The sequence below is a fragment of the Habropoda laboriosa genome, unplaced genomic scaffold (genome assembly GCF_001263275.1).
Source record: "Habropoda laboriosa isolate 0110345459 unplaced genomic scaffold, ASM126327v1 scaffold2, whole genome shotgun sequence".
Classification (NCBI taxonomy): Eukaryota; Metazoa; Arthropoda; class Insecta; order Hymenoptera; family Apidae; genus Habropoda; species Habropoda laboriosa.
This window is the reverse complement of record NW_017100190.1, coordinates 5,075,766-5,101,623: the sequence shown is the minus strand read 5'-3', so window position 1 is coordinate 5,101,623 and position 25,858 is coordinate 5,075,766. Positions and strand designations below refer to the sequence as shown.

At 40.7% G+C, this 25,858-nt stretch overlaps 1 protein-coding gene across 2 annotated transcripts in view; it reads left to right on the top strand.

Annotated features, from left to right (window-relative positions):
* LOC108579945 (LIM and SH3 domain protein Lasp) overlaps positions 1–25,858 on the top strand; it is a 35,736-nt gene that overhangs the window by 4,188 nt on the left and 5,690 nt on the right. For both annotated transcript variants that reach the window (XM_017943580.1, XM_017943579.1), the window contains exon 2: positions 9,287–9,381. In XM_017943580.1, coding sequence (XP_017799069.1) covers positions 9,287–9,381 — 95 coding nt within the window. The remainder of the gene's footprint in view (positions 1–9,286; positions 9,382–25,858) is intronic.

Genomic DNA, 25,858 nt, shown 5'->3' with positions numbered 1-25,858 from the left:
TACCAGAAAGATAAGGGCGTACGGTCATTAATCGATCGTGTAGATTTGTCAATTAAGCACAGCCAGATCGATTAATTCTCATAGGACTCGTTTGACCACTTTCAACCGTGTAAAGCAATAATCGATGCTTACGAAACGTCATGTTTCACGTTGTAATTTTCATATTTTCAGAATTAACTCGAATTCTAAGCGCGATTAGATTTTCACGTGCCAACAACAACACGACAGCGTCGGTGCGAAATTTTCCGAAGAGTAAAGCCTGTTACTTTCCTGAATCGCGCTGGTTCCAGCCGTTAGAAATTTCTGTTATGCCAGCGATGCGACACGGCATCCGGTTGTTTCCCACTGGCTGTTGCGAAAACGCGAATAATTATTCTACGAGCGCGAGTAACATCTACTAGACACCTTTTACTAGGAAAAAAACACTCTGTTGCCTCTTCGTTGCATTACAATTCACAACGTGGCGAAAACACGCTTAATCTATCATCGACAAAACCTCATTTCCTCCCTAAACGTTTCGACAACCTGCTCAAATTAATTCCATTAATTTGTGTTCCACTTGCGCACCAGTCATTTCCTCGGATCAAGGAAAGAGAAGAAAAAAAGTACACGCTACCCGTAACCATAATATTATTCATTTTCATCCTCAATTTTCCACTCTTTTCCTCTCTCTCTCCTCGTAAACCAACATTCCTACCGTTTTAAAACCACATGCTAAAATAAAACGACGAACAAGAAGTTGGCAAACATCGAAAAATACCTCCGATGTCTCCAGCGACAATGCCAAAAATCCGCACAAATTAGAAACGTCTCTACAAATCAATCTCCAATAATCCCTCGTTGTCCGTTCAACCGAGCCAAAGAATCGTCTGTCCGTCATAGAAATCCTAGAGCCCCGGTATTTCATCCGGGAAACGCGTTGTTCGTTCACGGAAAACCCAACCCACGATGGAACTGATCGTCCTACCGAAAGAGATTCCATCCGATGCTACCGAGATAAGGACACGTCGCAACCGCGAATATATATGCAACGTTTGATATTTAACGGGTTACAAAGGTCAGCCGGGATCATTCGGCTGTCATTGTCCCGGTAGACGAAGCGTGTGTGTTCACCTCGTGGAATACTTTCACTTTCGACGACGACGAAGAGTCGCGTCGCGATACGATTCCTCAGCGACGGCTGATCTAATTTCACACGCGCTTTCTTCTTCGCCGTGCAGGGGAAACGTCCTTATATGGAACCACGCGGTGGTTATTCAACTCCCGCGGAAGGTGATTACGCGACCGATTGTTAACATCGCGGCGCTTCTGTTCCTTGTAATTGTGCAACGATCGTTGGCACGGACGAAAGGGAAATTTCTGAAATTTTCTGGCTTTTACGAGTGCGGAGCTGTGGCAAGGGCGAAAGGTTGGAAATGGTTTGATCGATACCGTGGTGTTGATTTTTTTTTTGGGTGAGGTTGGAGAGACGGGAGGATGTGCAATAGATGGAGTTTGATTTGATCGGAAGTGGTTTGTGTTTAGGTTGTATTATGTGAAATTGATGGTTTCGTGGGTTGGAGTAATTTGTGGAATTGGTTTAATAATATGTCGTGTGTGATGGAGTGAATGTAGTGTATTTGTCGAATCGTCGCGAGATTTGGAAAGCGAGCGGATCATACAGAGAGACAGCGAGTAAAACAGTTATTAGAGAGTACGTGAGAATTTATTGCGAGATATAATAAGAGACCGTTGATCAGATTATCATTATTCCTTTTTACGTGTGTTTATAGTGTAGGGGATTTTTGTGAGGAGGGATAGTAAACTCGAACGGACTTTTGACTATATTATATTTATTAATACTTTATATCGCTACGTGCTACGCTAAAGGATGTCGCTCAATCAATCGCTGGATTCATACTGCCTTTCGCTCCCTCGCATTCGCCCTAATGTCATCTTGCATACATGCACACTTTTCGTTAGAAGAAAACACACACGCACTCCTCGCCTGATTACTAAAACTAAACATTCGTTCAATATCTTTCGCGCTATCCCAAACACTCGACCTGGCACGCCGGTCCTTACCGCTCCGGTCATAGACCCTCACGCATTCACACAGACAACGCATTCATACAAACAACGCACTCACGCTCGGTCATCCCTACAATAGTTATTATGAAATTATTGTTATAAAATATATTTCTGTTGAACTTATTATAACGTGTCATAGAACCACATAATTGGGGTGCGTGTTTGCAAATCATTTTTATGTATTTTTAAAGTAATTGTCAAAATATGCACAGGTAGTGTTAACACTTTGACTGCCACGTTGGTCATATATGACCGGCCACGGTTTCTCCTGTGACGCCACGGTGGTCATTGGTGACCGGAGCGTTTGATCTTTTTACAATTGTAGAAATTGAATGAAAATTGACGGTTAGTGCGGTTTCTCCTGTGACGCCACGGTGGTCATTGGTGACCGGAGCGCTTGATCTTTTTACAATTGTAGAAATTGAATGAACATTGACGGTTAGTGTATTTTGAATATAACCGATAAACAGAAGATACTTTGAAATAAAAAGTGCCCCATTGAACAATTAAAAATTTTTATTGGAACATCGATAAAAAAAATATTAGAACAAATCTTGCATCTAACGGTGCAGTGTGTTAAAACATTTTAAACGTAAATGCAATCTGGACAGTAGGTGGTCACCTTTTTAGTTCGATTTTTAGCAATTTTTGATCCTAACAGTTTAACATTTTGGTCACCCGTGACCACCAATATGGTAAACGCTCCATTGGGTAAAAATGTTGTCTTATATCATCAATTTATTATTATTTTGCCATTATATGCTTTCGATAATAAAAATACTCCCGTGGCGTCCTGAGCGAAACATGTGATTTCGGCGTGGCAGTCAAAGTGTTAATGAATTTTCTGATATATTTCAAGATACACTACCGGCCAAAAGTTTGGAATCACCTCCCACTTCTCATCGATATTAAATCTGCTGCTAATTTTTTGTAGATTTGAAGTTTATCTCAATTCTACATTTATCAATTTATCTCGTATCAATTGATTCGAACGATAAAAAATTCTCAAAGTCGCTGACTTTTTTCTGGAAAATTTTGTGTAAATTACAATGCTCAGTGATTCCAAACTTTTGGCCGGTAGTGTATTCACCATTAGTATTGTTGAAGCAAAATGTTTTATGCGTTCTGCGTGGAAAAATCGACATTCTAAAATATTGGAAGAAGCGAGCTCTTCTTCACGGTACATTTATGACACGTTCGCTAAATATGGTTCGGGGATGCCTGCGAACACCCCAGGTATAAATGTGCACACTGTCACCACGTTTTGTAGGCAGTTCTATTTGTGCGCCAGTCTTGTGAACATCGTCTAAAATATAATTATTTACCTACCTTACTCCGCACGAGTCATTTATTTAATATAATCCCTCAACAAGTATTAATGGATTTCTCTGGTGTATTTCATTTTTGTGAAAATTAGCCCGTTTTTAACCCTTTCGCTGCGGCAGATTTTTATGAAAATTATCCTGTTTTTAACCCTTTCGCCGTGGCAGACTTTTATGAAAATTATCCTGTTTTTAACCCTTTCGCTGCGGCAGACTTTTATGAAAATTAGCCCGTTTTTAACCCTTTCGCTGCGGCAGACAATTATGAAAATTAGCCCGTTTTTAACCCTTTCGCTGCGGCAGACTTTTATGAAAATTAGCCCGTTTTTAACCCTTTCGCTGCAGCAAATTTTTTGTTTCGGTCGTGTAGTTTCAAAATTTATTCGATTAAAGTGAGATGGAAGTGCAGAAAGGATGAAATTAAATTCATATAGGAAAAGTATTACTAAATTCTTTCTGAGACATCGTATTGTTTGCTCACATAAAACAGTTAAACGACCACGAAAAATAATTCAGTAAACAAATGGAACAGAGAACGGTTGATTGTCGGTCATTCTAAAATCGGCAATTTCACGCGGTACAGCCTGATACATTTGAAAAAAAAAATGTCTACTATAGTAATAGGGATTTAAATTGTGCAGTTTATTGATTACTCGTTTTATCTCGTACACGATGGCAGGTAATCGTAGAGAAAGAGTATTGTTCGAGTTTCAGTGCATGTGCACTCGCGGAGGTGTACAATTGTTTTGGGAAGCGTTGAAATTCTGATAGCGATATCATAATGGAGGATTGCGTAACGCGTGATACTAGAGAGCGAGAGGAATGTGTTAATTTAGTATCGCGTGTGATCTGAATATTACACGAGATTACACGATCGAAGTGTGTACTCGTAAAAGTGCGAAAGAAAGGATCGTAACGGGTGATTAATTAACGCCATCGGATTCAGCGTGAAACATTGTAAAGCTTGATGACCATATTTGATCCTGGGGAACGTTCACGGCGACCATAAGTGAAATACCTTGCGAAACAGGGGGCCGGCCAGTTTGCACGGGCGAAAAGCATTCCAAAAACGAGTGAAAGTACTCCGAGCGTAACGTTCTGGCTTTATCGTGTCGTTTGTAAATATCGGCTGCATAACCGATATGCAAACACCGTAATTGAGTAATCGAGTTAAATCATGGCTGATTGCGGCCGTGTACAATCTTCTCGAATACGTGCAAAATTTCGTTCTACGGCTGCCAGCGAATTTTTCGGAAATTATTCGTCGCTCTCCTTGAGTTCGACGCTTTCGTGAAGATGCACTTCGATTTAACGTTTATTTTTTCCACTGAAAAAGTGGGAAAATGAACTAATTTGTGGAATTGTTTCTCACCATTTTTGATTTCATTTTAACGTTTATTTTTCGCGTAGGAGATTGTTACCAACCCACTGCCTTTCCCCCACACACCTTTATAATTATAAACCAAAAACGCCAAGCAACCGCCACAGGTAGGAAGGGGGGCGAAGTTAGAAAAAACCCATGAAGCGACGCTCGACTCCCACTGACCATTGATTGGTCGGAAGCAAGGTGCCAAAACTAGTATAAAACCGACGTACCCGCACAAGGTCGACAGATAGTGTAAAACCATACACCTAGAACGACACCCGTTCGAACTAAACATTTAATAAAACGACATCAGACACATTTTTGGAATTTTACGCTTTTAACCAACCCGAAACGAAGGCGATCTCAACCGTTACGGCCCGTTCCGCAACAGAGATAGAAAGAAAGGACAGAAAAATGAGCTAATTTGTTAAATCATTTCTCGCTATTTTTAAGTTTAAAATTTTCATAAGATACTCTTCAATTTAGCGTTCATCCCTCCCACCGAGGAAGCACCGAAAAATTACAAGAAACTTAAAAAAAAAAGATACTTAGACTTAACGCTAGCTCTTTCCACCGAGAAGAAAACAAAAAGCGGTAAGAATATTTTGGACGCAACAGTACTGCTATCCATCCAATTATTTCCTACATAAAAACTCCATCAGAACTGTCCCGTTATCAACCTTGAAAAAAAAGCGTCGATAGCGAGAAGTCAGCAGAATTCCGCGATCGTGACGGCGACGAATAGAAGTTGGCATTTTTTTCTCCCCGGAGCCCGGCCACCGAACGAAACTAACTGTTCTCCCGGGTCGATTCGAAAGCGGGACCACGGGCAATTACCGCTAATCGCGACCAACTAATTGCAACTAAATTGAAGCAACGAGATCCACGGTGTGCTGCGTCACGTGCTCGGGACCCGTAGAGTCGGACGATTGCACAGGATCGAGAGAGCCGCTCGAGCGGCGTTGTTCGTCGCGCGATTAACATTGCCTGCACGATACAAATAAGGTACCGTTGCGTTCGTTCGTCGTTGCATTCCACCGTCCACGACTCACGGACTGACACTGACGACCTGCATCGTCTAGAAATCGAAACGTGACATGCCTGTTGAACACCCTTGTCGCTGCTCTAACTGATACACTCTGCTACTCGTGTTTCTTTTCTTTTCTTTTTTTTCCTCTACTTTCAGAGCGATCTTTCTCATTCGTGACAAGTGATACACCGGTACTCGGGTATCTTTTTAATTTTAGCTTTTGAAACGATTTCTGGAGGGTCCTTTCAACGCTGTGTCTCGTAATTAATCGTGCAACGAGTGACATTTTTTTAAGTGAATTTGTTTTACTTTCTATACTGCGTTGTTCTTTATGTTACGGCGAAAACAGGAGACATATTTCTGTGTACCTAGAAAATATAGAAAATTTGTGATTTTTGGAAGGGTTAACGGATGACTATCATTTATTGGATGTTCCGTTTCAATGGATAGTGCTAGTATTCCTCTGCTCTTTTTTCGAGAACGATTTTTCCTTCCTCGAGGAGCCTGTCGATAGGCGTTGATCAATAGGAACCGACCGAATTCTCCGCAAATCCTTCACGCCGATAGTTAAGTTTGATCGATGTCGCTTGATTAGAGACCAGGGAACACCGTTTCCTCGCTAATTATCGTACGCGTAACCACGTATTCGTTAGCCCTCCGACCGTGCTCCGCCTTTCGGCTTCCGGTCACCATTTTACGACACTTACCTCGCAACTGAATCGCTGCTTAGCGAAACTGACTCGTAAAACTAGGTCTTTTTACGATAATTACAAAATTTCCAATAAAGAACAAAACTCCTTTCCAATACTCGTTAACTTGCTCCAGAAAAGCATAAATCCACCGTGTCAATTCCCTGTCTCAAGTACCCCAACACTCTCGTCTCACCCGCGTTACAAAAAGAAAGAAGATTTCTCCGTAGAAACGGCTGTAATATTCGAAATAAAATGAATTCATCCTTGAATTTTCCGCGGAGAAAATAACGACCGGTGTCGCGTACACAATGGGATCGTCCGGAGAATAAAAAGCGTCTCGCAAGCAACGAACGCTGTGCAACGAGGCAAGAGACAAGGCGGTTCGGCGCTGGGAATAATTATAACCCTTTGTTGACCGCGATCAAAGTTGACTCACATGCTCGTGACTCATTTCTCTCTTTCCGGGTGTAGGCCTTCCCGCGACGGCCGTTCTCCTCCGCGATCCGCGACCTTATTCGACATCTCGCTGCACCGGCAGCCTTGCCAATTATCGACCACCAACTATCACGGCCTTCGGTTATCTCTGGGTCAACTGTGGCTAACTCACGTGTCGACTCATTTTCCTCCGATTCTACGTCGCATTTCATCCGCGCTGTCGAATCTTGGAAAAATCCGAGACGCTCTCGCGGTGAAGGTTAACGGTCGAGATATGGCGAAAGAAGAATCGCGTTTCTGTCGAATCTGTGTGACTCCACTTTTCTTCGTTCACGAGAAGGAAAATTACGGTCGATTCGGAGTTTATGTGTGGGAAGCAGGCTTGATAAAAGAAATCGCGAACACGGACAATCGAATCTCAATTGTAGGAACAGGGTTTTATTAAGGTGTCTATTCCGCTAGTTACAGAGATAACACTTATTTCGTAGCGCCTACGCAGGCCTTATCGTATCGTATCGTGGCTGACTCCAAACTGACAGACTGACAGACTCTTTCCGGATTGATTTTCGGCTGCTTTGCGACTGTTTGGAGCGAGTCTGGAAGAAGTCTGCATTTTTTGATCGAAGAAACGAGAATTAACGAAATGTAGATAAGTGGATAACGTTTGAGTCAGGTGGGAATAGCTTAGGCTAACATACGTAGCAAGTAGAAAAATCAAAGTAAAGGGTTCATATACAGGGTGTCCCAGGTTTTAATGGCTAAACGTTGTCAGTATATTCTATGGGTCGGAATAAAAACAAAATGTTATACGAACGTAGGTCTTTTAGAGCTTCTGAAGGAAGGAAACAGTAGCAGACTCACGGTTACTGCGACGTAATACAGAAGTAGATCAGCAATATTTACTCTGTTTATGCAAGAAGCAACTAACAGAATTTATTACTCTGCGAATTTCGTTATTATTTTGTTCCATTTCAGTAAACGCATCGTTGATTTTTTATATCAATTCATTGCGCGATCTTGTAAATATCGCGCAAATATTGATGATCTATTTCTGTATTGCATCGCAGTAACCGTGAGTCTGCTATTGTTGTTTCCTTCATTTCGCATTACCGCCGTAACTTTTTAACGAAGCTCTAAAAGACCTTTGTTTGTATAACATTTTCTTTTTTTTATTTCGACACATAGAATATACTGGCAACGTTTGGCCATTAAAACCTGGTACACCCTGTATGTTACTAAATTGATGAATTGCAGTTGATTTTTGCAAAGATTATTAATAATAACGTCTTTATTACACACTTTACGTAAGTGTAAAAATGAAAGTGAGCTAGAACTGCTATCACGCCTAACCTACTTACGATTGAACAATTAAAGCAGACGTGAGATGTGAAATACATAATTAAGACTGAGTACAGGGATCGGAAATTAGCGATTTATTATTAGAATCGAAGTTTAAGGTTAACTGTTACTGCGATTCTTAATTACTGCGATTATTAATTACGATACACGCACCAACTACGACAAATGCAAAAACTGACACCGTAGAAAATCGCAGATCTACCTAATTGCTCGTCGTCATCCCGAGAGATCCTCCAGCGATCGTTCCTTTCGGTTCGATCGCGACCTTGGCCAGGGAAAACGATAATTACGCTTTTCACCCAGTGACCAACCGGTCGTCGATCTTATCGCGCCGCATTAAACGATCGTATTTCACGCTTATCTCCCGTTAGAAAATGGCTGTTCCACGGGTCAGAGTGCGTGCTTGTATTGTCGGCAAGTGATAAATCCCCCGCGGTGGACGGAACACAATGTCGGGAGGCTGAGTTGTATCGTTAGATGCTACTACCGATGAGTAACAATGAAACAAAGCCCACCGCGATTAGATCCCTTTTGTTTCGCAGTCAGTTTCTTTATTTCCGAGCATGGGTGAGAATATGTTCGTATGGAGGGGCAGTTTTTAAACTCTGATAAGATGGAACGCTCTTTGATTTCGTTTTTGCGAAGGATCGTTCTCGTTGTATTTCAGTTCTTCTTATTTCCACGTGGGATATTAAGAGCGAGACATTTGTTATTCGTTGCTTAATCGGGATATTACAGAATTCTTCCTCTTTTCTTTTCCAAGTTTTCGTATCTTATGGGTTCGTGTCGAAATTTGTAATTTAGAGCAATGTTTCTAACGAACCTTTAAATTTGATAAGAATACGAAAGCGCCTTCTAGTTTCACAATTTCTGTTTCGGTAAGAAAATTACGTCGTCGCTATGGAATTTCCTTCGTTGAAATATTTCTTGCAATACTTGCACATGATTTGAAATGAAAACGTGTCTGTAGAGATGGTACAAAAGGATGATTGGTATATTTGAAATGTTCCAGATATGGCACAAACAGTGCTTCAAGTGTCAGGGCTGCGGCATGATCCTGAACATGCGGACGTACAAGGGTTTCAACAAACAGCCATACTGCGAGGCGTAAGTAGAACAATTCCTCTCTCTTCTTATCTCGCTGCACAATAATCCAACGTTATATAAACAGATTAACCGCTTGTTTACTTAGTCGACTCTTTATCTATCCGATTAATTCGAAAAGCCTGCTGCTGGATATTAGATATTCCACCGTAAATACCTTCTTTCCCGAGAAAAGAGTATTTATCAAATCAGTTTCTTTCCTGACCTTTCCTTTAAATTATTCGTAAATTCCACACATTTCTGTGAATCATTTCTCCGCAAGCTTCTCGAACAAATCCTCTTTAACCTTATCTTCGCGCATTTTCAAAGTTTCACTACGTTGGACGCATCGTGACGAGAAAGGTATGAAATTCTTGGAGCACTGTTTAAGCGACGTTAAATCATCGATTGGCGTGTAATATTGAATTGGTTGTGTTTGGACGCGTGAAAAAGAAGCAGGGATTTTCGCATCTCTGCGGATGGCTGGCTAGATTCCAGGCGTGTCGACGCGACGCGACACGGCGAAAGCGAGCGGTCCTGCGGTCAGGATAATGTATAGCTGTCGTGCCTCTTGAACGGATCCTCCTTTCAGACGCCGCGTCCTTGCCGTGTCCAAGGCGCCGCTGCGACCCGACGTTTTCCAATAGGGATTCAGGTGAAAGGATCCGAAAGTGTATCGTGAGCGCTGAACTCGATGCTACGGCCCATGGGCTTGCTTTATGATCTGCTCCCCATTTTTTTTTTTTCTCTCTCTGGGCTTGGGACGTTCAATTTGGAGGCCTGCATTTGATTTATGAAATTTCAAGCTTTTAATTTGAAATGTTGAATTTGAAATATTAAGATTGGAAATATTGAGATTTGGAATATTAAAATTTGAAATATTGAAATCCTGAAATATTGAAATTTGAAATATTGAAATTTGAAGCTTTTAATTTGAAATGTTGAATTTGAAATATTGAGATTGGAAATATTGAGATTTGGAATATTAAAATTTGAAACATTGAAATTTGAAATCCTGAAATATTGAAATTTAAAGCATTGAAATTTGAAATATTGAAATTTGAAGCTTTTAATTTGAAATGTTGAGATTGGAAATATTGAGATTTGGAATATTAAAATTTGAAACATTGAAATTTGAAATCCTGAAATATTGAAATTTAAAGCATTGAAATTTGAAATATTGAAATTTGAAGCTTTTAATTTGAAATGTTGAATTTGAAATATTGAGATTTGAAATATTAAAATTTGAACCACTGAAATTTGAAATATTGAAATCCTGAAATATTGAAATTTGAAATATTGAAATTTGAAGCTTTTAATTTGAAATGTTGAATTTGAAATATTGAGATTGGAAATATTGAAATTTGAAATATTGAGATTTGAAATATTAAAATTTGAACCACTGAAATTTGAAATATTGAAATCCTGAAATATTGAAATTTAAAGCATTGAAATTTGAAATATTGAAATTTGAAGCATTGAAATTTAAAATCTTGAAATTTGAAGTATTGAAATTTGAAGCATTGAAATTTGGAGTATTGAAATGTGGAATATTGAAATTTGGAATATTTCACTTGAAATGTTAAAATTGCAAGTTGCAACGAATACAAAAACTGCTGGCGTATCGATTATCCAGCATCCGAAAGATGAAACCTTCGTTTATCTACAGTTACACCGGCGATTTGCTTTGAATAATGTGTCTACTATACAAGCAGGTAAAAAAGTCTCTGGAACCTCACGCACTCCATAACGCGGTAAATTTGTTTTTTCCATCCAACCGTAATGGGATTCAGCGTTTAAGCAGCTTCAGATGACGATACAAAGTTGCCTTTGCCAGTGGCGGGCCTGCTAATTTGACGCACATGCGGGAATAATTAGAGCCCTCGAGAAACCGCGAAAGGTAATACGTTCTAATAACGAGGCTCAACGGCCGATCGAATATTAATGAGAACGATTCTCTAAGGATTTTGTCTTATCTGTTGATTAACGAGCCATCAAAACTTGTGATACAAGGCGAGACTACCCAGAGACTGGTTATCAATTTCATCATTTTTTACCCGAACAGGATAATTACTAGAAACGTTATTGCGCAAGATTACCATCGTGCTTATTGCCGGTTAATTACCGAAAGACGATTTACCAGGTTATTCCTGGCTCTACTCGATTTAAGTGAAATGCACGTTGTGAACGTGTAAACTCCTTTTTCTTTGCGACCATAAGTATTGATTGTAAACGTTGTTTTTCGATATAGGAGTAGGTTTTAGATCGTGGAATAGTTATTAATTGTTTTTCTTGCTGCTCGTATCTTATCGTCGGTGAACACTTTGAAATTGAGATAGAATTTTTGTCAATTTCGACTCTTCACCGACGTAGAATAGTCTGATTTGAGAGGGGAAGGCCGAGGAGAGAGCGTGCAAGATCTAACGCTTTGTCGTGATTACTTTCCCACAAATCGGTATTCAAATTTTCAAATAGGCGAATATTCGAATATTCAGATTTCCAGATTTTCCAACTTTCGAACATTCAAACTTTCAAATTTGCAAATATTCAAAGTTTCAAACTTTCGAATATTCAAATATTTAAATTGTCAAACTTTCAAATATTTAAATTTTCAAACTTTCAAATATTCAAAGTTTCGAACTTTCAAATATTTAAATTTGCAAATATTCAAAGTTTCAAATCTTCAAATTTCCCAAACTATTTAATATGGTAAATAAGGCACACACTCGACTCTGCAAAGCAAAGCGACAACACGCTTCGCGATCGATCGATCGGCCGATCGGTATGCGGCGTTTTACCGTAAAGCGGCCCGAACGGTGACTCGCGGAGTATTCCGCGTGAGCATCTGCGATGACGAAATCCTTCCAACCGCGTTTCGAATCTACGTTTCTCCGCTCTTTTCTCCACGCGGCGTTATTCGCCGCGTAACGGCCAGCAATTTGCACGAACACGAAACCGTTCTCCGTTTGCCACCGAAGAAACGCAAGAAAAAAAACAGGCTCGAATTTATGCAACGTCCTCGCGGCAATTGTGTCTACGTTGACAATGCGTTACGCGCCTGTGTCGAGAAATACCACTATAAAAAAAAAAACCTTTGAATTTCTACGGTTATTATTTACACATTACAGATTTCTAATACAAACGTTACTTTAGAAATTCCTACAAACAGACATTTCTACTCTAACTTGTAAAGAAAGTGACCTAATATCTTTCCTCTGTGATTCAATAAAAAGCAAAAAAAAAGATACGATTCTGCATACAGAAAGCATGTTTCCATCGAAGACAAAAGTCACGTTATAAGAAGATACCGCTCGTAAAACCATTCAGCATCTTCTTCACATCGATTCTCCTCATTTTTCCTCGAAGAGCAACTGTACATTGTCCCCCTTTCCAGAAACAGCCTGTGCATAGAAATTGAAACATCCTTTTGCATGCGTTGTATCAGTACGATACACTCTACGTATCCTTCGTCCGTTAGAACGTCAGAATGAAAATCTGGCAAATCGAACAACTGAACGATTGAGCGTGTTTCATGGTCCAGGAGACGGGTGCATGTGTCAGCAATGCGTGTCGAATCAGACGATGAACTGAATAAGCAAAGCAGAACACGTGTGAGTCGTGAGATTCATTCATTCGTCTGGTATCCTCCCGCCCGGTCCTGCCCACCCCTCACCTTCATTTCCCTTGCTCTTTATCTTCCCCCTTTCTCGCGTCTGTCCACCGTTCATTTAATTTTTATGAGCCCGTATATATGAGCAACCGAGCAATGCACGCTGTCTGCTAGATGACCTCCTTCGTTCATCCATCGTTCGAACTTTCGAACTGAAAAAACATCCCAGCATCCAAGTGGAATTTTCAGTGCGACCGGGAGTTTTTCAATTTACGCGGGAAACGTGGAGGAGGAATCTTTCTGTTTTATGTGGATCACTGGTAAAATTAGAACGATCGTCGGTAGGATGAAGATAAATCGAAGTTAAGGAGATGATTTTTTTACAGATATAAATCAGATATTTTATTCCCATATTGTCACTTAGATCCCAAACTCGGGCAAAATTAAAATTATCATCGATAGAATAGAGATATTTCAAAATTGAAGTCTTGGAAATTATCTTCCTCCAATTATAATTAAGATATTCTATTTTAAGTTCGCCACTTAGGTTCGAAATACAGGCAAAATTAAACCCATCAACGATAAAATAAAAATACTTCAAAATTAAAGTGCGAAAAATTATTATTTTCCAGCTATAAATGAGATACTCTATTTTATGTTTGCCACTTAGGTTCGAAATTCAGGCAAAATTAAACTCATCGTCGATAGAATAAAGATACTTGAAAACCAGAGTCGTAGAAACTATTTTCTCCAATTACAAACGTGAGATATTCCATTCCAAGTGTGCTACTTAGATTCCGCTTTTTCTAAAAAAAATTCTTATTTCTCCTCCAGAGAGAAAATCATTCTCCTCCGAGTTATAATTTTTATCCAGAGGGGCTGTCCATTTTCCCTCCGTAATTCACCATTTTGTGAGAAGAGAACGCGGCTCGTTTCGCCGTAGTTTCGTCCAGCAGATGTTTCCCACGTCGTCGAGCCGCGAAAACAATTTGAATTAAGCGAAACGGTTCCCCGGTGGATGTACTGTTGCTTATAAATGCGCGCGAACACTTGTTCCGGGTTCTGTCGTGGCTGCGACGCGCGCTGAATTAACTACTCCCTCGGCCAAGCTATGGCAAAAGGTAACACGTGTTCCTTCGTGGCCGCTTTTGTTCCACCGACGACAACGCTTCGTTTCCCATCTCTTTTCCTCGCGTCTTTTTTCCCTTCTCTCTCTCTCTCTCTCTCTCTCTCTTACGAATGGTTATTCTTCTTCTTCCTTTTCATTATTTCGTTATCATAGTAATTGATATCACGAAAGACGGTGCAAACGCGCTTAGTCATTACGCGTGTTGCGCGGTACCTGTGTTCACTGTTTTAATTAAACGTTCCAGCGACGACGACGATGATGATGCTCGATAAGGACGCGTGCGGAAACCTTTGGAAATGGAAGCGATTGTTCTCCTTGTGGAGATGAAAGTGTGTTGGATAATTGTGGAAAATAGGAATAATTGTTGGTGTCATTTTTATTATCCCAGGAAAATAGGAATAATTGTTGGTACTTGAAATGCTTTAGAAGTAAGAATTTTAATTACGGCAATTTTCTAGGACACTTGTTACTTTATTCAGGACTTCGAAGCAGATAAAAATATTTTCTCTTGATTCATCGAAGATAGAAATAATTGTTGAATCGTCAATTCTACGAAGAATTTACGATACTTGGGTACTTATCGTTCTATTTACGAAGAGAAAGGACTTCGAAGCACCCGAAAATAAAATGAGAAGCAAAAACTTCAATTATAGTAATCCTCCGCGACACTGGTCATTTTACTTAAGACCCTCCAAGCATCTAAAAATATTTCCTCTCGATTTATCATTGCAAATGCCACTTGTTTCGAATGTAAAAGTTGTAATGATCGTCGATTCTACGAATAATTTACACCATCTCATCGTTCTATTTATAAACGAAACAGACTTTAAAGCACCCGAAAATAAACTAAAAATAACTGTCGGTACTTGAAACACTCGTTGCGCGAAGATGCGTTTCAAACGTAGGAATTTCAATCATCGCCGATTCTGCGACTAATTCGCAATTACACCCGTCGTACCAGAAAATAATTAAAGTGTTTTATAAAAATCTTAAAAAAGAACAATCCTTTCTGTACAAAAAATAATTCAAACATTCAGAGAGATGAAATGAAATGGTGAAGAAAAAATAAGAAAAAGGACTTTAGTAGATACTGTCACATGCGTAACAGACGCCGCTTGGGTTGTTCGGCCATACCGACGAACCAAACAATAACATCGCTATTTTCAATAGACAGCACCTTCTAAAAAGCAAGGTCTTAGCCAGCATAGGCAAATTACTTTATTACACCAAAAATTCGACGACTCTCACACCTGGACACCACATGCCCTAGGCAATAAAACAGACCTTGGACATCACCAATTTTCAGACAAGTAGTATAACAAATGTAAGAACAAATTTTCCCCACTTTCACATCACCAGCAGACACACCCCAAACACACCGAAAAAACCAATCCCCACACACTTCCACCACCTACGACAGTCTTCACACCACCAATCACAACACACACGTAGTTTATAAAATAGCGAACACCACGCGACACGACACACAATTTTCCTATCAGTAAGCCTAGACGTTTCGCGCTCTGCACAACGTTCATTCCCAAATACAGTAAATTCTCCACAAGTGTCAGTCCGCAAGGAAGCTAAACCTGACACTTGTAGAGTCAGGGACTACGTTTTCGAGCCTCGTGCCGGCCTTTGTAGTTTGCCGAACAAGGACAGCGAATAAAAGATAAGCATGAAACGTGAGTCGAGGCAACCAAGCGATTGAAATATCAACTTTTTTAATTTCACGTTTTTCTATCCCGAAATTTTTCTTAACATATTGATGAGATTTTTCTGATGAAAATGACATCAAATTATGTCGTGTTTTATGTCATTTTCGTCAGAAAAATCTCACCAACATATTAAAAAAAATTTCAGATGAAAAAAAGGAAAATTAAAGAAATTATATTTTTCTATTATGAATTGTCGAGTCGTGAAGTCTCGTAAAAGAAACCGAGTGGTGTAGCGTTACACGCTTGAGTGACAGCGAGCGAGATAACATAGGCGCAGCAATGACGCAGACCTAGGCGTAGGGCCATTTATACTGACACTTGTAGAATCCAAACTGACCGACACTTGTAGAGAATTTACTGTACTCGGTTGTATCAAAGGGTACCTTTTATCATAATTGTCCTCGTGCTTTGATTTTTACCGTTCAATCTCATTTCGCGCGTTCATTACACGATACGCTATCAGATACGAAGCAAGTATTACGATAACAGTCGTATTATTCCTGATAATATCGCGCTCAGATAATGATATCTTCCCTGAAGCGCATGCAGGGGTGGTTCAAGGTCGCGCTCTTTCTTCTTCGTTAAAAAAAAGGGAAGAAAAGCAGGCGAGATTGTCGCAGAATTATCGGAATAACCGAAGAGAAGGAAAAATATTGGAATAATTCAGCTTTCTATACGCGAAGAAGGTGTAAAGTTGAAACTCACTCGATGGCTTCCTCGTGTTCCGTAGTAATCGATCGTATCCGTGGAAAGGAAAGAAGGAGGAGGGGTTGTAACAGGCGGTACCACGTGAAACTTCTAAGCAGGATCACGTGAGAAAACCGTGTGGAAGACGAAAACGGCCGGAAGCATCGGCGTCCCGTCGCTTATATGCAGTTTCAGCTCGGAGCAATTTAACAGCTAGCAGTAAAAGGGGTGGCCAGCGTAGCGTGACCTGGCTGCGTGGCCACGGTGAACCGACCTTGTCCCACAATGCACCTCTCAACCCCACCATACAGACGTGCACTCTTGCACTATGCGCAATTTTGCAACCCTGCGACTTTGCGCTGAAAATTCTTTAGCGGTTTTTGCGGAAAGATCTTCTCGCAATCTGTGACATTTTTTTTTCCATTTTTATGTTGCTCGGTTGGTAATGTATTAACACTTTAAGCGCCGGACCCGCTTTAACCCTACTGCGTTCTTCGTTTTGACTGTACACTTAAGATTTTTGGGTCAAAAAGGACCCGAGACCTTATGTGAAACAATTTTTGTTTCCAACGCGACATATAAACGTTTAAAATAATGTTAAGGAACGTGAACTCGATAACAGCAAAAATGACTAAAAATATAAAAAGGCGGGGTGGGTCAAAAAAGACCCGAAGACCGCTCTAGGGTCAAGGCGTAATATGGTGATTAAGCGCCGGGCCCGCCTTGCGTTTTTCCATGTTTGTGCAGAAAAATATGTGATATCTCTTGAACAGCAAGTGGCTCAATGTTTATATGATTAAAAATCGTCGCTGTGCCTGTAACAAGCGCTATGTAAAATTTCTGAATTGAAATTTTCTGTCGTCACAAGAGTTATTTTATTTTATTTTGTGAAAGTGCATGTTTCTAGAAAACTCGTGAATATTGCGGCGCTTTAAATAAAGTTTCCAACAAAATAGCCGACCCTTTAACTGTTAATTGAGAATAATATGTAATATATTTGAAGTCCGCAATTGTTGTTAGAGGCTTCCTGGTTTCAGCCCTGTCGAAAGTTATTTTTTGGCATTCTGACAACTTGAAACATGTTTTTAATTGTAATTCCTTCGATTGATAATGTATTAATGATTTCTAAGATGTTTAAATGTCAATTGTTAGAGGCTTCCGGGTTCGAGCCGTGTCCAAAGTTTATCGAAGCACAGAGACACTGATAATGCTTGTAACGTTATACTAGAAACGAGGTTTTCTTCATCTTTAACCATTTTTTCCTTGGAAGAATTACTGGTAAATTTATGTAAATTTCAACGAGCATAAAAAGTATGAAAAAGAGGAATACAAAATGTTTCATTAACACATTGGGTAGATTTACGTCGACACTGTTTTTTTACCGTATTATTCACAATGAACGATATTTTATTTTCGTACAACGAACCATCGTCCAACTTTACAGTATTGGTTTTTCTAATATAGAATTTTTTATCAATTTTCTTAACAGCCTTGCACATTTTTTCAATTTTACTTCCTTCTATTGATAATGTATCAATTGAGAATGATATCTGAGACATTTAAAGACTCCAATTGCTGCTCGAGGCTTCCGTGTTCGAGCTGTGTTCAAAGTTTATCGAAGCACAGAGACACGCTAATAATGTTGAAATGCAGTGAACTTTGGACACTATTGAAACCCGGAAGCCTAGACCTAACAATTCCAGCAATCCAATCCGCGAAATCCTCGAAACTCTCGTTAATCTCTCCAATGGTTACGTACCACGAAAAAATTCCACCGTTCTCCAACGATTAAATCCCTCGGGTCTACGAAAGATTGCCCCAATACAATTCCCTCTGCACAAAGATCCAGACGTAATTGCACAAGAATTTCTCCTCGCCTATGAAAACACGCCGTCTTAATTACCCTAATCAACGCCTCTCCCATTGCGTTAACTACTTCCTAGTGTCAAGTTGCGTGCACCACACGTAGCCATCTATCTCTCCTTCGCAGCAAAATAGATTCCATTTGCTTCATTTCCAAGCAATTTATCATCGATGGAAAACACCGTTTCGCAACTCTCGATCTATTCTCGTAAAGCAAAAATCAATCGACAAGTTCGCGATTAATCGCCCGCGTGTGTGTGCCTTCTCTAACGCTCCACGTTTTAATTCCTTCCTTCTCTCTCTCTTTTCTGTTCTCTCGTCGATATCTTTACGAGCCCGAGAGAGGATAAGCGGCAGAGAAAAAGCGGGAATCTCGTTTCGGCCTTCGCTGGAATTCGAGTAATGCGGTCGAAGTAAGGTTTCGTTCGGGCTCTCTTGCGCTGCTGCCGGCTACTTCCGAAGCCATTCTCGCGATTCCCGGCCCGCGGTTACGGAATCCAATAAGACCAGTGTCGGAAAATTTCTCCGGCGAGACGTCATTGGAAAAAGGAGACCTTGTGGCTCGTTGCTCGCACGTACGTGCACCGGCTGTTTCAAAACGTCTGGGCATAGCTACTACAGGGGATGGATTCGGTACGCTGAAATAAGAAAAACCGCTGAGATATGACCTTGCTTCCGAATTATAACCGTTTACGTCTTCCAGTAGTTCTTACGACTCTTGACTGCAATTGGATTTTTATTTGTGGGAGCACCTAGAGCAGTGACGGCGTGTCAAAGGTGACACGCATCGACTGAAGTCACCTCACAGCCGAAACCGAGTGGGTCACAAATAATCATTTGTCTATCTTCTATCAACGAGGTTCAGAATCGAGTCCGTGATCGTACAAGGTCGTAACTAATATTTCTAGATGTGACACGGCACCCGAGTTAAGCTAGGTTTTCTCCCAGTTTTGACACCCCGAGCTCAAAAGGTTCGCCATCACTGGCCTAGAGTCTTTGGTTTACAACGCACCGGTAAACAATGTCGAGGAACTGCGATATCGTAGTCCAGAGAGTGTTGTCGGCGAATTCAAACAACACCTGGTATTCTTGAACGAGTGAGATCTATGATACGACGTCTGGAAGTGTTGGATTATTTCTAACAACACCCTATGGAAATAATCAAGTGAGGACAAAAATGTCTCGATGTTATTTTAAACAAAGCCACTAAGACTTCCACCAGATGTGTCTGGTGTCCTCACTTCGAGTTACGCACTGCACAATGCAATACCATAAAGTAAACAGTTCCTAGGTATAAGGGGACCCCAACTTTCTTTTGGGTGACCAGAAACAGTCCTTTAGAACATTCAATAGCGTAATGACGTTTCCTCTGAGTCCGTCAATAAATAGCATACTACAAAGTTAAAAGACTATTTCTTTTTCATAACCCATTTCCAATAGGAAGCCTGCATTCTAGCCGAGAGTGGTCACTTGGAACAATTTCTACGAAAATTATTAACCCTTTTCTATGGGGAAGTTGTAGCGAAAATTGTAGAGAAGTAAGCTATACGTATATTAACGAATGTATCTTCTTTCGAACTATTTCACTGCTGAGATCTCTAAAATGTGGTGAACAATTCGCGGAGGTCCGTAGACCCGCTGTCTTTGAAAATATCATCCTTAGAGTTGCCTTTGTTAATTATTTACCAAATGGTAAATACAGTAGTAATGTCGCCTCTCGAGTGCAAAGGGTTAAATCACAGGTGTCGTTCAAAAAGGACTATAATTCGTAAACAAGCTCATACCATGTGTATACGTTTACACGAACTTTGTTTTCTTATTTTAGCGTACTGGATTCTGTTAGGTTCATGCTGTAAGCAGGGTCACACAGGTATATCTTAAATTATTTATTTTGCACAGCTGCAATTTAGTTAGCCCAGAAGCATCGACCATGATCGTGGCGGTGCCAACCTTGGCGTGGATTGTACGATTAGCACTCGCGACAGATTCATCCCTCCAGTTGTGCCCACACGTTTCGAAACACTCGGTATATATACCTGTTTCTCGAATCGACCACTTGCAATTACACGATTCTGCTTGGCGATTTTATTGCCTGTGTGTGTCTCGTGTTAATTGTTCCAAGTCCAGTGCCGCACACTCCGACCGGGCTTTATTAATTTTCGAACGAACGATGGGATTTATCGATATTGGACGGTTGATAAATGTGAAAGTAGAATTTTTGTGAACCTTGTTCTGCTTGGAGAATCGTAAATTTTATCGGAGCTAAGTTGAAAGGTCGCGTTAGAATATTTAATTATAGAAAAATATCGATGGTGATAATGAAAGTTTCAGTTGTGAAAGCTGTCGTGTGGCGATACGTGTTCGTCGTGAACAATGTTAGAGGTATTCGTTGAATCGATGTTTCAGCTTCAACGAATAATGAAACAGTCACGCAGTGTTATTGATAACTGTGGGTTAAGTGATCTCGATGTACAGAGTGTCTCGTAGGAAAATGTACAATGTTAGCAAGGGAAGGAAGGAGGAATTCTACGATAAGTTTGATCACAATTTTAATCAAATAAATTATTCAGAGGAAATTTCTATGAAACTTAGTTTCAGCTATCATACATATCCCACAGATCCTCCATAAACGCAAGACATCGGAATAACCTCTTTAGGATCATTGAACGGACCACGGATATTTCAAAAAAGTGGAACGATAATAGTCTGAATTTTGGGATAAATTCAATTACTCAGAGTCCGCTTAAAACTCAGCTACTATGACACCTATCCCGTAGATCCTCCACAAACGCAAAACGTCGGAATAACCTTTCTAGGATCACTGAATGGACCACGCGTATTCCAAAAAAGAGGAACGATTTTGGGATAAATTCAATTATTCAGACTCCGTTTAAAACTCAGCTACCCATAGATCCTCCACGAACGCAAAACTTCAGAATAACCTTTTTTAGGGCCATTGCATAGGTGATCGATGGCCCAGAAAAGAGGAACGATACCTAACAGCCTCAATTTTAATAAAATAAACGACTCAGAGTCCGCTTAAAGTTCAGCCGTCCTACCCAGCTACCGTCACACACATCCCATAGATCTTCCACAAACGCGAAACATCGGAATTAACCTTTTTTAGGGCCACTGAATAGGCCACGGATGGCGCCTCGACAACAAAGGTGTGAAAAGGTGAGGTAGCCGCGTAACAGCGGCGCGCACACCAGCGTAATCGAGATTTGTGTCACGAGTCCGTTTTCCATGTACGGCACCCATAACGTTGTCTACCCTGGTAATTGTGCCAGCCGTATTACGTAACGCGTTGGTTGTGCCATGCACGAATAATAGGTGTGCGCTTCGGGCCTTTTGTCGGGCCGCTTCACAGAAACACGGGCTCCACCGCCGCGTGTGTTCTACATTGTACCCCGTTAATGGCTAGGATATTTCCTGTCGTCTCGTGACGAACGCTCGTTCGCTCGCGCTGCTGCCATTCGCATCTGCATAAAATTTCGCGCCGCTATTCGGCGAGATGCAACTAGTGCGCGCACACGTTCGATTGCGACACCCGTGACATTTAGATATCGAACGGAGCAGCCGGGTATCGGCGTTCTCTACCTGCCTTTTTCCTCCTTGGGAATTCCCCCTTTCTTTTTTTTATTCTTTCCTTAAATATTTTGACAGCTTACGTGTGTTAATCTTGTTTTCTTACCTTCGACATGTTTTATTTTCGAAGCATCTTCTCTCGGCGATTTTCTTATTTACGTTACCTGCGTTAACCCTTCGCCTTGTGATTCTTTAATGGCTATGTTTATCAGTGACAGTTACTCGTCGCTTGAATCATGCAGTAAATGAAAATAATTATGACGTTACATATTGTTTCTGTTTAATAATCATCAGGTTTATAAATCGGAAGTGAAGTCAGAGTTGAAGTTGAAATTTATTGCATAGAGAAATCTTAACCGTAATCTACACGATGAGTGCGACTCGTTATTGCGAGGGAAAGGATTAGTCTTCTGTTATTTTTCAGATCTTTTAGTGATCAGGAAAATTCTTCTTCTGTGTCTCTCTTCATTTTATCTTATTTAACGAATGTCACTCGTTATTATAAGGAAAAGGACGAATCTTCTGTTATTTCTCAGATTCTCCCTCGAAATTTAACCTTGCATATTTTTCTTTCATTTTCCTTCTCGTTAGAAGCGACGCCTTCGTTCTCCAAACGCCTTCCAAATTTTCCACGCTTTTCGTACCTGAGAAAAGAATTTATTCCCGGCATTGGAGCAATTACAACGTTAACCCTTTCACGACAGGGACTTTCGCAACGCAGGAAACAGTCCGTGGAAGTTGAATTTGCAACGGTGGAACGGAGAGGTTTGAAATCGAACGAGTTTACCCAATATCTCGCTATCCACCGGATGAATGAACCGATCGACACGGTTAGCCTCGAAAAATCTAGCGCGTGGAAATCACCGTGAAACGGACGAGCGTGTGCGTGGACTTGGTTAAGAACACGAGTGATTCATGAAACGATATTGAATATAATTTATTCACGCGTTCTAATGCAATGACTAATCGGCTCTAGTCACTCGTTAACGTCGTATCACAGATATACACTTGAACCCTCGTCGCATTCTTATGCGGTTGTTCTGCATACGATGCATATCTGATGGAAGCGAAACACACGAGGGAAAAATTTACGAGCAATCTGTCACACAGCCAGTCCTCTAATGCCGTATCCATTTTTTCTTCTCTTCTCGTAGATAACACCGATTCAAAACGTTACTTCCTACGCGCGTGTTCTATTATTATCTCCGGAATTTCCATTCCTTTTCTCCCCCGTCTATTTTTATATATATATATATAAAACATAAAACTACACGCTGGCTATCGTAAATATTGTTGCTCGTCGTTCTTTCAGGCCCGCGATAGAGAGAAAACGTATCGCGTGGCCGTCGACAAGAGCTTCTTTAGATTACAGGCTGTTTACAAAACGCGATAGCGGACACGTGCTTTATCGAATCGCGTCTCGTATACACCTATGCGCCAAATGCAGATAACCCGACCTCGTGATATCGTTTCATATTTGGCACGTTCGGTTTGCGAAAAAATCGCCGAGTAAAAAGTAACGGAATTCTCTGGGATTGATTTATCAGCGAGAATAAGAAGAAAGAGAAGAGGTACTTTAAAATTGTATCTTCGAGCAAGATCTGGAAGAAGCCTGCCGCTGATTGTGAGTCGGAGGATCTATAAATCTTGCCGCGTAGAATTGACTGTTTAACGCAGTCAAGGTCTTTTACCACGTTGCGTTTTTATCTCCGCCGCAAATCGTTAGGAATACTTCATCAATTAGAGGCATACACGAGCCCCTCTGTAATTGCGTCGAATCTTCGAACAATCTTCTTCTGTACTTCTTCATCTACGAGAAACTGTCGCAAAACAGCAGACGTTAACGTGTATTTAAATGTTTGCGGTCGAACCTTGGGTGTTCCTGGTAAGGCGTTTTTACCTTCCAAATTCTCCGTGGACCCTTTGCATGCAGAAACGAGGGGGGGAAATATAATATGCGCGCAGATTAAACAGACTCGTTTGAATGATATTTATACGTTTTTTAGGCAATAATTGACTATCAAAAGCGCGTTATTAACCCTTTCGCGACGGCGGAACTAGTCGTCGTGCCATAAGTGCACACCATGAGTGTCTCGCGTTTTTCGAGCTCCCAGTGTGTCCGCGTAAAATCTTAATTTCGTTGGAACAGCAGAAGACTTAAGGATGTATCGAATAAAGAGAATGTTGTCGAGGCCTTGTTCTGTATTTTGAAATAAATCCGGTAAGAAATCTTCACTTTGAGTTGAGGCGACGCGCTTAGTGGATGCCGGATATAACCGGCGCCAGTCGCGAAAGGGTTAAAAAGTAATTCCGACCAATAAGATTACCATGCCTTAATCAAACGTGAAACTTCCCTTTATATTTGCAATTTTTTCCATCGAAAGAATTTCGTCCTTTGAAAATATTGAAATTACGTATAAAAATTGTCTCGTATCGCCACAGGTAGAGAAGATAAAATATTTAAACATGCAAAATAGTACGACCTTAATTTTTTTAATCAAACGTGAAACTTCCTTTCATTTTTACCATTTTTTCCATCGAAAGAATTGTTCTCCCGTTTCATTCGTCCTTTGAAAACAACTGTTGCAAAACACGATGCGTATTTAAACATGCATAACAGTACGACCTTATAATTTTAAATCAAACGTAAAACTTCCTTTCATTTCTTGCCATTTTTCCCATCTTATTCGCCCTTTGAAAGCATTCAAATTACGTAGAAAAATTGTCTCGTATCGCCATAGCTAGAGAAGACAAAATTAGGTCGCCCGTTTCACGCGATCCACCGTGTATATTGCAATCGCAGCTTCACCCAATCCTCACAGACATACCATAGCAAAGATACCATCTCGAATCGATTAAATCGAGAGCGACTTGTTCCAAAGGAACGTTTCTATCCATCGGATGATCCTCGATTGTCGGCTTATTGGCGTGTCCACCATCGGATTCAGAGCTCAACAGCAATGCTAATTGCACCGGAACCAAGTAACCACGCACGCACACACGCTCCTCCTCTTTCCTTCCACTCTCTTCCCTACTTTCCTTTTCACTTTCCTTTAATTGCAAGCCTGAGAGCCAGCGCGTGATTACTCAACAAACTGTAAACGATTACGCGAAATTCACCGCGTTTGCTCTTCATCGCTGCCTCTCCTCCTCGGTAAATCAGAGAAGAGAATTCTTCGTCACGCGGCTCGCCTATCTCCGGCAAACTTTTCTCACCGTGTGTTTTCCTCATTCACACCGGTCTGTTCGTATTATTAATTCGTTAAGGAACCTACTAATTAGCCTCTATTGTTGCTAATGCACGTGTTACGTTCCTCTCATTCTTCCCTTTTCCTTCCACCGTTGTCTTTCTCTCTCTCTCTCTCGCTCTCTTTTCTTTTATTAATTTCTCCTTTAAGTTCATATGCGCATTCGATTACGCGTTTATCTCGTCGTCTCACCGTTTCCTCCCCTAATTAATATGCCGCCGCTCCGGCAACGACCTCGTAATTCCATTCCGCTCGATCCAAGAGCCCGTCTGGTGTAACGATACACGGAACGTGTTTTATTTCCTCGTGGCGAGTCCACTGCAGAAACGGACGAATTTTCACGCCGAAAGTTTCCAAGTAAAACGTACATATACGAAGAGCTTGCGTCGAATTTATAATTGGACGAGTTTCTAGGTTCGCGATTTCGTTCTTCGTGTTTTTTCTCTTTTTCGTTCCTATGAATTGTTACGACCGCTAGCTTTCGTATATACGTGTATTGCGAAACGACGGTGGAGAAGTTTGATCGACGTTAATTGGTGCGTTACGTGGTACGATCGGAAAGATGTAAGCGCGGTAGAAAATCGAACCAAGTTTCTTTAATCAACGCGAGGTGAAAAATTACAATTTTTTTTTCTCTCTCTTTCGTATTCTGGTAGAC